At 38.8% G+C, this 14,854-nt stretch overlaps 1 protein-coding gene across 1 annotated transcript in view; it reads left to right on the top strand.

Annotated features, from left to right (window-relative positions):
* The window catches only part of BMPER (BMP binding endothelial regulator), a 280,540-nt gene that overhangs the window by 215,908 nt on the left and 49,778 nt on the right, over positions 1 to 14,854 (top strand). The window contains exon 13 of the mRNA XM_075826939.1: positions 10,867 to 11,203. Within this exon, the coding sequence (XP_075683054.1) occupies positions 10,867 to 11,203 (337 nt within the window). The remainder of the gene's footprint in view (positions 1 to 10,866; positions 11,204 to 14,854) is intronic.

Genomic DNA, 14,854 nt, shown 5'->3' with positions numbered 1-14,854 from the left:
TCCGCCATGAGTCCGCCACTGCTCCGCAACAGACAGAGCATGCTGCGGACACCAAATTCCGCTCCGCAGCCTATGCTCCGCAGCGGAATTTTACGCATCGTCTAAACGAACACTGCTAAATTAAAGTGAAAGTCAATGGACAAATGGCTCCGCTGCGGATTAACGCTGTGGAGTGTCAGCAGCGGAATTTAAGTGAAATTCCGCCACGTGTGAACCCAGCCTAACAGACATAAAATGCACTGGAAAAAACATTCAAGACGTTAAAAAAATAAATTGTATTGGTATAAGAACTTGGAAACATGTATCGCAAAGTAGATTAGTAGATAAAACCTTCTCCTGCTGGACATCATTTCCTTTACTTTCTCTAAATACAGCCTGCAGTGTAGAACATGGAGACTTTCATTCTAGTTGCCATAATGGCATGCAGAGTTCTTTATAGTTAGAATTTTTAAAACTAGCCCAACATAGCAGATACACTGACGGACGTTTATATCCTGAATAATGTCATTGGGGTTTATCATTAATATAGCAATAAATGATTTTCACTTGTTCCAGGGAAATTATCTGACTGTTGTTTGGAGGTCAGAAAAAATCTGCTAGAGTTGGTTAGGGTTTTCATTTTTGTTTTGCATTTCTCTGGATAAAATAGCTAGGCCTAACAAAGGTTAACCCCCTTCCCGCAATTTCACGTACAGTTGCGTGATGGGAGATGGTGTTTTCCCGCAACTCCACGTAACTGTACATGAAACAGATGGAGCTGGCTCTGGAGCTGAGCCAGCGACATCACCGCCGGGTGACAGCTGTATGTTACAGCTGGCACCCTGAGGTATCGGCCAGGACCGGAGCTAGCCTCCGATCCGACCGATTAACCCCTCACATGCTGCATTCAATAGAGATCGCAGCATGTGAGGAGTTTATAGCCACCGGCACCCCAGCAACGTGATCGCTGGGTTGCCAGTGGCTGCAAAGGCGATCGGAGGGCTAATACTTACCTCCCGGTCTGCCAGTAACGGAATCCTCCTTTGCCCCTTCGTCAGCGGGGCCCAAAAGGCTTCCGGTACCATCAGCAAGATGGCGCCAGCTCAGCTTCCGGCTCAGTAGCTGAGCCGGCGTCATCAGCAGTGGGTGTCCGCTGTATGTTACAGCGGACACCCCGATCTATCGGCAGGAACCGGAGCTAGCTCCGATTCCTGTCATTAACCCCTTCAATACAGCGATTCACTGCAATCTAATGCATCAAAGTGGTTTGTATGAAATCGGCAGCCTGCCATGCGATGGCAAGGCTGGCGACTGTTACTATGGCAACAGGATGCCTAACAATGGCTTCCTATCTGCCATTACGGAAGCCGATTAGGCCCCGCCCGGAGGCGGAGCCTGATCGGCTTGCTGTCAGTGAACAACTGACAGTTCTAATACATTGCACTACATAGGTAGTGCAATGTATTAGAACATCAAACAAACAGTTGGCGCTTCAAGTCCTCTAGTGGGACTAAAGAAAAATTTAAAAAAAAAAGTTTAAAAAAAGTAAAAAAAAAAGTTGTAGAAAATACAATAAAAGTTTCAAATAATAACACAAAACACAATCGCCCTTTTTCACTTATCAAGTCATTTATTATTGAAAAAAATAATAAAGCCATACATATTTGGTATCGCTGCGACCGTAACGACCTTAACTATAAAAATATTATGTTATTTATTTCGCACAGTGAACGCCGTAAAAAAACCTAAAAAATACTGACATAATTGCTATTTTTTGGTCACTTTGTCTTCCAAAAATTGAAATAAAAAGTGATCAAAAAGTCGCATGTACCCAAAAATGGTACCTATAAAAACTATAACTCGTCTCGCTAAAAACAAGCCCTCATATAGCTCCGTAGACGAAAAAATTAAAACCGTTATAGCTCTCACAACTTGGCGACAGAAAAAATCCATTCTCTTTACAAAAGTTATTTAATTGTGCAAAAAGTTGTAAAACATAAAAAAGTTCTATAAATTAGGTATCACCGGAATCGGACTGACCCGCAGAATAAAGGTAACATGTAATTTATAATGTGTGGTGAACGCTGTATAAAAAGAACTAAAAAAATATGCCAGAATTGCTGTTTTTTGGTCACCTTGCCTCCCCAAAAAAAAAGGATACCAAGTGATCAAAAAGTCGCATGTATCCCAAAATGGTACCAATAAAAACTACAACTCGCCCCACAAAAAAAACAGCCCTCATACCACTACGTCTATGAAAAAATAAAATTAGTCAAGGCTCCAATAAGCCAGGAAATAAAAATATGCAGTTGTACCGGCCCGAGGGGAACGTTTCTTCTGTTTCAATTGGCGAATTATCAAGGCCCCTAAAATTAGGGAACCAGGAAGGGTAGGGCCCAAACATAGCTGGAAGCGAGGGCGCCCGTATTATACCATGACAACACTTCCCAGCAAAATTCCTCAAACTGCAAAGATGCCGAGTGTGGACCAAAAGGGGTGTGGACCAAAAGGGGAATAAGTAAAGACAATTTATTAGTGCGACACCGGCCTGTGCAGAAAGGATTGTGTCACAGCGTAACACACATCTATGGATTATTTTATTGGTTTTTTTACCCCATTATTATACCACCTGACTATGCCCATTATATACCCCGCCCGGCTTACATGTACCCCCACATTATAAACGGAAATACAAGTAAGACTCAAAACAAAACTACTACAAGCAAAATCCACGCTCCAAAAGCCAAATGGCGCTACCTCCCTTCTGAACCCTACAGTGTGCCCAAACAGCAGTTTACTTCCACATATATGGCATCGCCATACCCGGGAGAACCCTTTTAACAATTTTGGGGGGGTGTGTCTCCAGTGGCACAAGCTGGGCGCCACATATTGGCATATCTATGGAAAAAAATCCCATTTTCACTCTGCAACATCGAGTGCACACCAATTTCTGCCAATCACCTGTGGGGTTAATATGCTCACTACACCCCTAGGTGAATACCTTGAGGGGTGTAGTTTCCAAAATGTAGTCACTTCTGGGGGGATCCACTGTTTTGGTCCCACAGGGAATTTGCAAATGCGACATAGCGCCCAGAAACCAATCCAGCAAAATCTGTACTTCAAAAGCCAAATGGTGCTCCTTCCCTTCTGAGCCCTACTGTTGAGAAAATGAAACATTTTCAGCTAAAACTACGTCTTATTGAAGGAAAGGGATTTTTTTTATTTTCACTGCCCAATTCTAATAAAATCTATGAAACACCTGTGGGGTCAAAATGCTCACTACACCCCTAGATGAATTCCTCAAGGGGTGTAGTTTCGTGAATCGAGTCACTTTTGGGGAGTTTCCACTATACTGGTACCTTAGGAGCTTTGCAAAAGTTACATGGTGTCAAGAAACCAATGCAGCAAAATCTGTGCTCCAAAAGCCAAATGGCGCTCCTTCTCTTATGATCCTTGCCATGTGCCCAAATAGCAGTTTATGACCACAAATGGGGTATTGCCGTACTCCAGAGAAGTTGCTTTACAAATGTTGGGGTTCTTTTATTCCTTTATTTGTTGAGAAAATGAAAAATTTTGAGCTAAAGCTACGTCTTATTGGAAAAAAAGGATTTTTTTTATATACACTGCCCAATTCTAATAAAATCTATGAAACCCCTGTAAGTTAAAAATGCTCACTACACCCCTAGATGGATTCTTCAAGGGGTGTAGTTTCCTAAATGGAGTCACTTTTTTGGTGTTTTCACTGTTTTGGTCCCTTAGGGGCTTTGCAAATGCGACATGTGTGTTCCGCAAACCATTCCTGCTAAATTTGAGCTCCAAAAGCCAAATGGCGCTATTTCCCTTCTAAGCTCCGCCATGTGTCCAAACAGCTGTTTATGACCACATCCAGGGTATTGTTTTACTCGTGAGAAATTGCTTTACAAAAGTAGTAGTGCATTTTCTCCTTTTAGTCCTTGTAGAAATTAGAAAAAATTAGCTAAACCTACATTTTCTTTGAAAGAATGTAGATTTTCATTTTCACGGCCTACTTCCAAAAATTTCTGCAAAAAACCTGCGGGGTCAAAATGCTCACTATACCCCTAGATAATTTCCTCAAGGGGTATAGTTTCCAAAATGGGGTCACTTTTGGCGCCGCAAGAGCCTTTCAGACCCGACATGGTCCTAAAATATTTTCTAATAAAAAGGAGGCCCCAAAATCCTCTAGGTGTTCCTTTGTTTCTGAGGCCGGTGCTTCAGTCAATAAGTGCACTAGGGCCACATGTAGGGTATTTCTAAAAACTGTAGAATCTGGGCAATAGATATTGAGTCGCGTTTCTCTGGTAAAACTTTCTGTGTTACAAAAAAATTAGATGAAAAATGAATTTCTGCAAAAAAAAAAGAAATTTGAAAATTTCACATCTACTTTGCCTTAATTCCTGTGAGACATCTAAAGGGTTAAGAAACTTTCTAAATGCTGTTTTGAATACTTTGTGGGGTGAAGTTTTTAAAATGGGGTGACGTATCGAGGGTTTCTAATATATAAGGCCCAAAAATCCACTTCACAACTGAACTGGTCCCTGTAAAAATAGCCTTTTAAAATTTTCTTGAAAATGTGAGAAATTGTTGCTAAAGTTCTAAGCCTTGTGATGTCATAGAAAAATAAAAGGATGTTAAAAAAACAATGCCAATCTAAAGTAGACATATCAGTGATGTTAATTAGCAACGATTTTGTGTGGTATAACCGCCTGTCTTACAAACAGATACATATAAATTTATAAAAATGCTAATTTTTGCAATTTTTCGCTAAATTTTGGTGTTTTTACACAATTAAATACTTAATGTATCGAGCAAATTTTGGCAGTAACATAAAGTCCAATGTGTCACGAGAAAAAAATCTCAGAATCGCTTGGATAGCTAAAAGCATTCCGAAGTTATTACCACATAAAGTGAAACATGTCAGATTTGAAAAAAATTGGCTGCGTCCTTAAAGGGAATGTGTTGCCAGAAAAACATGTTTTTTTTTTAAAAATTAAACATTTAGTGTGTGGGTGATTAAACATTGTTCAAATTTTTTTTATTTTTTTCGCGAGTCAGGAAATATTATAAATTATTTCTAATTTATAATACTACCCATTTTTGGTCACTAGATGGAGCTAGTTCCCAAAATTGCAGCATTGCAACATTGGGTTAAAAGCCCTCGCTCTAGTGAGCTCTCAGCATCCCCCCCTCCTTTATCCTGGCTAGTGCCGGGATAAACGAGGGGTTTGAACGGTGTAACCTCCTACACTGTGTGTCGCCATTTTTTGAGCTAACACACAGCGTAGTAGGTTTACATACAGTAGTAAACACACACAAACACGAACATACATTGAAATCTCTTACCTGCTCCTGCCGCCGCGGCTCCCTCCGGCCCGTCCGCTCCGTTTGCTGCCGCTGGTCCAAGTGCACAAATCCGGAAGCCGCGACCGGAAGTAGTAATATTACTGTCCGGCCGCGACTTCCGGTCCACAGGAAAATGGCGCCGGACGGCGCCAATTTCGAATTGGACTGTGTGGGAGCGGCGCATGCACAGTTCCCACACAGACGCCGTACACGGAAGTCAATGGGACGGGAGCCGTTCACAGTCCCTATGGGACTGTGGCTGCCGTATTCCATGTCTGTATGTGTCGTTAATCGACACAGACAGAAATGGAACAAAAAATGGCAGCCCCCATAGGGAAGAAAAAGTGTAAAAATAAGAAAAAGTAAAACACAAACACACAAATGAATATAAACGTTTTTAATAAAGCACTAACATCTTTAACATATAAAAAAATAATTTGTGATGACACTGTTCCTTTAAGGCCAAAACAGACTGCGTCCTGAAGGGGTTAAACTTGAAAAGTATCTTGTTTCAACCTAAGTAACTATTTAGCTATGCTAACTAAACTGTGTATTTGTGTATAGATTAGAGGAGATTCTATCTATCTATCTATCTATCTATCTATCTATCTATCTATCTATCTATCTATCTATCTATCTACCTACCTATCTATCTATCTATCTATCTATCTATCTATCTATCTATCTATCTATCTATCTATCTATCTATCTATCTATCTATCTATCTATCCATCCATCCATCCATGCATCCATCCATCCATCTATCTATCTATCCATCTATGTATACAATTACATATACGTATCTGGACAACCAGAATGAAAACATTAATAGTATAGTGAATTTGGAAAATTGTGTGCTCTGTATATATGAACATATATGTTACATTTAATGACTAATATGCAGGTTGCTGAGTTTTTCTACTGTGAATTTCGCCACAATTTGTTTGACAATGATCAAATATTGCAAATTGAAAATAGTTATTTGTCAGGAAAAGTGATCCGTACTGAGAGTATGTAAGCTACTGGGAATCCAAATTCCTCATGTCTACCATGCATTCCACCGATGGGCTATAGACATATTTATGGTTTATGTATTCTCCGGCATCATACAGAGCAAACCACAGGGTGACGTACAATAAGTGATGGTCAATTGCTTGCTGTCAAGCTCTAAAGCTTGATCTAAGCCAACAGCTTTCGGCTGGGTTGAAGTGAGTATATACAGCTACCAGACACCTATGTTACTTCTGATCTTTGAAAAAACGATAGGATTGAAAATGATGAAAACCTACTTCCCAGTTTCTTTGTTTCCTCAAACAAGGTTTTTCCAATAGACATAAGATTGACGGCAACTCTATGGCCATTTTAAGGGAAACTGAGGGGAATGAGGGAAATTGTTTACTTTTTTGCACAACATTTCTTATTAAAATCTACTGATTGTATTTATTTGTTTAAATAATAAAACAATGCTTAATGTTATATTATGTACAGATTTAAGGCCCGATTGGCAGGGTAGTGCTTATCACCCATCTCATTACTTTTAATATTGTCCTATCATTATAGAAACACAAGCAAAGGGCAAAGAAAAGGGACAACAATTACAGAACCAACAATTACATCAGACAATATGTCAAAGCCAAATGTAGTCAAATTACTTCGAAGTTTCAATTACCATTTAAAAATTAACTTTATAATGTGTTTTATAAATGCTTTCAAAGGCATCAATCACTTCGACATGTCATTGGCAAGAACATTGGCACATTTGTCTTAAGAGAGTGGTAACGGTTCCATGGGCCTTATTAATTCATTAGTGATAATGGTCACCACCTCTAAAACCCTGCCAACAACTTTAATGATAGCGTTTCATGAGCCTCAATGGTTTCTGCTGCTTCTTGCATGGGATCCTAGGAGATTTACAGAGCTGGAACACCTACCACTACCAGTATTAAAGAAACCAAGCATTTAATCTGTTTTCACTTCTATTTAAATTTGTCCAGCGAGAGCGCTGATAGGCCACTGAATAATACTTTTCAAAAAAAAATAAATATATATATATATATATATATATATATATATAAACAAATTAAAGGGATTATTGGGCCTTTTATCTTATAATCAGATTCAGCAGCTGAATGTTTGTTATTAAAAACAGTGTAATTTGATTTTGGAACAATCCGCATTGTCGTGCATGGGAAACATCTGTGTGTTCTGGCCTGATGTATACAGTATATGTCTTAGCAGTTCTACAAACAGATATCTATTGGAACCTTTAAGAAAACAATAAGTGCATGTAAAGACATTTATAAAGAAGATTTATTATTATTCACTGGCAAATTGTTAGATTTTTAAATCCTAGGTTTATTTATTTTAAAAATACATTTATACTGAGGGGAACTTGTATGTCACTAGTTCATTTGAGGACTTTGTAGAAAGAAAGACTCCGATTGAAGTTACAGCAGATACAGATCAAATAGCAATAATGGTTATACAATTCATATTATATGTAGTGAAGCCCGTGAAATGTTTACACAGCAGTGTCATTTTGTTAAGTGAAACACGCAGCCTCAAATCACTTTACACGTCAAACTTGAGAGTAAGCCATATATTTAATATCAATGGCATGTACCGTAAGTTGGCCTATTAGGGTAAAATTAAATCTTATTCATGGTAGAACTTTTCCTATGTTCACATAGGCATTACGAAACAATTTTCTTTGTATTTGCAAAGAATATATGAAGGCTTCCTACTTATTGGGTGGTCTACTAAGTATCCTACATAGCGTATTGGCTATGAAGAACATTTTAAGCTACCTGCATAATTGAGCTTTTCTAGGATAGACCCCATCGTTGACTAAAAGTCAGTCTATCTCTCTCTCGTGATTTTATTAAAAAACAATATCCAATATTTTCAAACTTAAAAGTGTTGAGCTGTTTTAGCTGTCACTAGATGTCCTCAAATCTATGTTAGCTATCTGATAAAAACATAAGCCTATTTCTAATTTATACTTGTAATGCACGTATTACATTATCTTATTTGCTTTATCAACAGCTTCCTGGCACTGATTGCTACATCATATTTATAGTCTACCAATATATCTATCTATGGACAGTTGTCATTTTTTAAGTTCCCAAGCTAACATGTATTGACATGAAATTTAATTTGCTATTTCTTTATCTGGCCTTCCAAATGTTCAATTTCTACTTGTGGCATTGCCTCAATTTCTCTATATAGTTATAACCTGATATAGTTCTAGCCCCATATACTGCATATATATATATATATATATATATATATATATATATATATATATATATATATATATATATATATATATATGATATGTATTTAATACAATACTTATTTATATTATATAAGTGTTCAATTCCCTTGCAGCACCTCTTCAGTAGTAATGGAACATTACACTATGTCCTTTGAATTTAATGGGCTGTCCATGTAGTGCACTGACATTTACCACTTTGTGGTCCCTTCTATTAACTCAGAATTCCCTAATAGCGCATTTGAAAATTGATTTTCTCAATCAATTAACCCCTTTAAACTAGTTGTTCCATGAAAATATTTTATGACAGTGCCACTTTTTCCTTCTACTTTGTGTGGATTATTTGTGGACCTATTGTATAGCTGAGCACCACATTAGGTCATGTCAATGACACCAGTAGGGCAGACATATTTCCCTTTTTTTCATGACTGTTTTATGACATTTTAATCAGTAATTTATGTAACTCCCATTCATTTCAATGAAGAGAGGCTAATGACCTACTCTCCACCAATAGCTGAGGTTAAGACTGTCCATTTCTTGGTGTGTACCAACAGTCAGACCCTTTTTTTTGTGTGTATGTTGAAAATAAAAAAAGCTGTCATCGAAGTAGTCGTCAAATCCAACAACGTAACCTGTAAAAAAAAGCACAAGCACAAAAAAAAACATTAGTAAAACATGTGGTAGGCTTCTTTACAGGGCCCATGTGTGACACTGTCTGTTAAACCACCAGATAGGCTTAGATACAGGCCCCAGCAGACAGTAATCTTATACAGTATAAGATTACTGTCTGCTGGGGCCTTGTATCTATGCCTACCATATGGTAGGCTTAGACACAGGGCCCATCAGACAGGATCACACATGGGCCATGTATTTAAGCTTACCATGTGGTAAGCAGACAGTAATCTTATACAGTATAAAATTACTGTTTGTTGGGACCATGTACCTAAGCCTACCATGTCATAGGCTTAGATATAGGGCCCATCAGACAGGATCACACATGGGCCATGTATCTAAGCCTACCATGTGGTAGGCTTAGATACAGGCCCCAACAGACCGGATCCCACCATGTGTGATCCTGTCTGCTCGGCCTTGTATCTAAGCCTACCACATGATAGACTTAAATACAGGCCCCCAGAAGACAGTAATATCATACTTACCCTCCTCTTCGGCTCCGCCCGCAGCGGAGGTCCTGACCCATCCAGTGTCGTGATGTTGTGCGCGGCGCATAGCATTGTGATGTCATGGGCAGCGTCGTGACGTCATGACGTGAAGAGACGTCAGGATCTCCGCTGCGCTGCGCAACGAGGAGGGTAAGTATACTGTTAGTTACTATAGTAACAGTGCCCTGTGTAGTTTATTACATAGGCCCCAGTTACTAGAGTAACTTTAATAGACGTGGTGTGGGGGGCCACCCTGGCTTCAGAGCACGGTCGCAATTAAAAATTACCGCTGAGACCACTATAGCTATGCCACTGTACTTATCCATGTACTTTCTGGTCTGCACAATCAACACCAATATATTTCTGGGTTTACTACTGATTTCAGTCGTTGTGGCTTGACATGATTTTTAGTGAGTGCTTTCAGCACATTACCCTACATATGCATCATACATGAACTGACAGCTGGAATATTAGATTAGTAAACATAGCTTTTGTACTTTCAGATTCTTTAGCAGTCATCAAACCACTTCTGTTCTTCACAAGTAATGACAAAGCTTCAGCCACAAATAACACATTTGTTTTATTAAATAAATGATTATAATTGAATGCAGGCTCTACTAGAGTGTGGTTCACAATATATTACACATCTGTCCTGTTAACTGCCCAGTAATTACTATTGATGTGCACATAACATATAAATATTTCTGCATTCACAAACGCATTAAAGACATACATCCCAGAATTTTGGTTGGGCGCACTTAAAAGTGTTGTTTTTCTTTAGAAACACTGCCCAATTGTCTATGGGCTGTGTCTGGTATTGCAGTATTTAAGTGAATGGGGCTAAGCTGCAATACCAGACACAACCTCTGGACAAAAGTGGCACTGTTTCTGGAAAGGAAAAAATAGACCTTGTTTCCTAATCTCAATCAACCCCCTTTAAACTTATTGGGCAATGAATCATAAGATAATTTACAGCATGAGGGCTAATATAATGCAGATCTATTTACTACAGGTTTATTTGCTGTGTTTTATTATTTGCAGATGTGTTATTATACAAATAAATATATTAATTCCTTATGTTTGTATATTCAGGTTTGGAAATTTCATGGGATGGAGACAGTTTTGTAGAAGTAATGGCAGCTCCTCACCTCAAAGGGAAACTGTGTGGTCTGTGTGGTAACTATAATGGACACAAACGTGATGATCTCATAGGTAGTGATGGGAACTTCAAATTTGACGTGGATGATTTTGGTGATTCCTGGAGAGTGGAGTCTAATGAATTCTGTAACCGCCCTCGTAGGAAGACTTTACCAGAGTTATGTCAAGGTACAGTTAAGGTGAAACTCCGAGCTCACAGGGAGTGCCAGAGGCTGAAGTCCTGGGATTTTCAAAGCTGTCACTCAACGGTTGACTACGCCATGTTCTATCGGTGAGTTGTAAAAATTGTTATCTCTTTCCATGTCACTATAAACTGGACTCCACTTGATATGTTTATTTATAGGCAAATTCACTCATTCACAATTTTACACTCAATACAGGGAATGTCTGTGTACAGGCACCACTAATATAAACTACGCTGGCCTATACATAGGCATTAACATTCATGGTGATATAGTGGATGTAAAGTTGTCAGATGGTTAATACCAAGGATATGTAGACTAAAGCCGTGATCATAGTGGCAATTATAGATACAGATACAATATGTTTGTATAATCAGGCATGGAAATCTCTTTGGGTGGAGAAAGTATTGTAATCCCTTCTGAAAATTATAAGAATATTTGAAGTCAATGCGGTGACCACAGAAAAGCACAAGGATGCAGGCTTAGCTTATATATATTAGAGGTTACTTCTAATGTTTTTTTTATGCTTTTTTTTCTATTATATACACTTCAGCTGATGTAGAATAAGAAGGAATATCTTGTCTATCATTGATTGTTTCGTGTGAAATGATCTCATCCTTTACAAAAAAAAAATCTGCAGCATCGTTATGATGATCTTGTATTCTGATGTTCTGCAGCAGCAGCAGGGACGCATAGATGTATTATACTGTACACAGTGCCGCTGCTTTAGAAGCATTTTGTACAGATAGAGGGGGCACATGTCAGTCAATCAATGGTTGGCGCAGAATGGTGACAGAATGTTTCTACAGGAAGAGATGATCAGCGTAAAAGTAGTGCCACTCATCTTCAGGTTCTAACACCCTAATGTGAGGTTACTGCTAAGTCCATGGGCTGATCTATTCCTCAGTTATATCTGTATAATTCATTCGTTATTCTGGTCTGTATCAGAAACAGTGGCAGTGACCACAGGCGATTCATACATCATTTGGAATTTTACATGTAAATGATGTATTTTTTTTGTTTCAGACGAGCCTAGTTGAGTAGTGAGCAGCACACTTTCTTTTCAAGCATCTATCATTCTTTAATAACTCCAGAACTTTTCCTACACTAGAGTTTTCATAGCCTATATTGTGTTACACCATGAAGTCTTAACTCCCCCTTCCCCTTCAAACAACATGTTCTGTCGGAGAAGACCTATTTGAAATAGGATTTTGGTGTTTCCATGAAGCTTTCACAGCTTCCATTATTAGACAGATTTCCACAAGTCTTGTGTTGACTTTACAGATGAAAATGTTTCATATCGTAATAATTCACCTCAAAGGCATTGAGTAGAGTATCATGTTGCTTTACGGACCTATAGTTATTTATTACATCACTTTCCCAAGGAATACTTCCTTGTTTTTACATTAATCTTACTTGGCCTCCAACTTACGGGATTTGCATCATTGGCACCATCTAGTTTTTCCTTTATTGCCTTTTTTGCAGACTAAAAAGGACATGCTTAGCGTTTTTGGAGTAAAATAATGATGAGTAGATGAAATAATGAAAGCCTTTATGGTTTTTCATGCCACAGGATATAAGAGGAACGTGCTATAAAACTGCCATATAATACTGACATAAGAACAAATGCTACAACTGCTATGATTATCCAAACTTTTACAAAACGTGTTTGTCGGGGGGGGGGGGGGGTATAATTTTGGGGACTTGAATAATGCTATTTGTTTAACTACTTTGGAGAAGAAAATGTCTTATATTTATGTAGTTTCATTTACTAACAAGTACTCGTCCTTCCAAAACACGCTCAGTATCGTAGTCCAATTACTTCATGTACGTCTGCATTTCCTTATTGAGGCCGCTTCTGGTAAACCTCAGGGTATTAGAGGTGACTGCACAATTTCTGCTTCATTATGTTTCAACGGCATTTCTCCGAAAAAATATATTTACATTTAAAATTCATACAATATATTATAATTAATACCAAGTTATACGTTTGGTTTTCAACATAGAAATACAAAGGGGTTGTCCACATTCCATAACTTTGGTTAAGTTCATTTAATGCTGTGACTTTTCTCAATATATCTTCTTTGTAATTTTACATACAAGTTTATACAGCAGTCTCTCTGGAAGAACTTCATATATTGAAGATATAAAATCTATAGAGAGAGACTGCTTTATGAGTGTTGGTCAGTAAACATACTAAGTAGTCTGGTCTGGGTCCACATTAGGAGGATAGTCTGGTCTGGGGTCTTTATTAGGAGTATAGTTTGGTCTGGGGTCTCTATTACGGGGATAGTCTGGTCCAGGGTCTGTATTAAGGGAATAGTCTTGTCTGGGGTCTTTATTTATGGGTAATCTGGCTTGGGGTCTTTATTTAGGAGAGTCTTTTGGGGATTGTATTTAGGGGAGTCTGGTTTTGGGTCTTTATTTAGTGGGATTGGGGCCTGGGGTCTTTATTTAGGAGAAGTCTGGTCTGGGGTCTGTATTTTTTGGGGAATCTGGTTTTGGGTCTTTATTTAGGGGAGTCTATTTTGGGGTTTGTATTTAGCGGAGTCTGGTTTGGGGTCTTTATTTAGTGGGATTGGGGCCTGGGGTCTTTATTTAGGAGAAGTCTGGTCTGGGGTCTTTATTTTTTGGGGAATCTGGTTTGGGGTCTTTATTTAGGGGAGTCTATTTTGGGATCTGTATTCAGAGGGAGTCAGGTCTGGGGTCATTATTTAGTGGAGTCTGGTCTGCAGTGTTTATTATGGGGGACCAACAGTATAATATAGAATAAGACAGAGCGCTTCCGTGAATAGTACTTCCAGAAAAGGATAAAAATAGCCCACTAGACACAGGAAGAAAGGTGTTCACTTTATTCTGCTTAGTATAGACACAATAGCGGTATCATGCAAATATAACTATGTGCATTGAGTGCAGCATACACTAAAGACCCGAATGTGGAGAATGTGCTTGTAATATGTCCAGTTTGATATTAAATTGAGCCAGTTAATTAAACACATAATATTTTTTTCCTAATTTTAATTGTTTTCTGTCCAGCTATGGTCAGTAATACCTGAAAGCAGGGGACTGACTACAAGCTGCTACGGGGCCTGTGCTCTCAAGGAGGCCCGGCACCAGACATTTTATGTTGGATTTGATCCAATAGATAACATCTAGTTTCAATTAATGCTCCTCTTAACCTCTGGCCAACGTTGCACAAAGTGTCTTAACAGTGTCCAGCATCAGGATCTTCAGCAATGTTCTGATGCTGGCCGACATTAGGACCCTGTGTGCGCCAGCACAAGGAAGTGAAGAGGACCCAAAAGGAATGATAAGTAAATTGATGGGTTATGTTTGAAATAAATTTGAGTCTGTTCTGGGGTCTGAATTAATTTTAGGGTCTGGTCTAGGGTCTGAAATATTTTTGGGGGGTCTGGTCTTGGGTCTGAATTCATTTGTGGTCTGGTCTGGGGACTAAATTAATTTTGGGGTCTGATCTGGGTTTAAATTTTTTTGGGGGTCTGGGGATTGAATTTATTTAGGGGTCTGGGGTCTGAATTTATTTAGGTGCCTAAAATTGCATCTGAATCAATCTTGGGCTCTGGTCTGGCAGGGGCATAGCTAGGGCTTACAGGTGAGGCATGTGCCTTGGGCACAACTGGGAGAGACGGTATGGGGGGCACCGGGCCGGGCGCAGGTACAATTGACTACTCCTCCTGGAGCAGAATCCCCCCTGCTGTCACTATACATAAATAGACAGT

Source organism: Rhinoderma darwinii, chromosome 5 (assembly GCF_050947455.1).
Source record: "Rhinoderma darwinii isolate aRhiDar2 chromosome 5, aRhiDar2.hap1, whole genome shotgun sequence".
Taxonomy (NCBI): domain Eukaryota; kingdom Metazoa; phylum Chordata; class Amphibia; order Anura; family Rhinodermatidae; genus Rhinoderma; species Rhinoderma darwinii.
The sequence above is the reverse complement of the archived record's forward strand: the minus strand, read 5'-3'. Positions and strand labels throughout refer to the sequence as shown.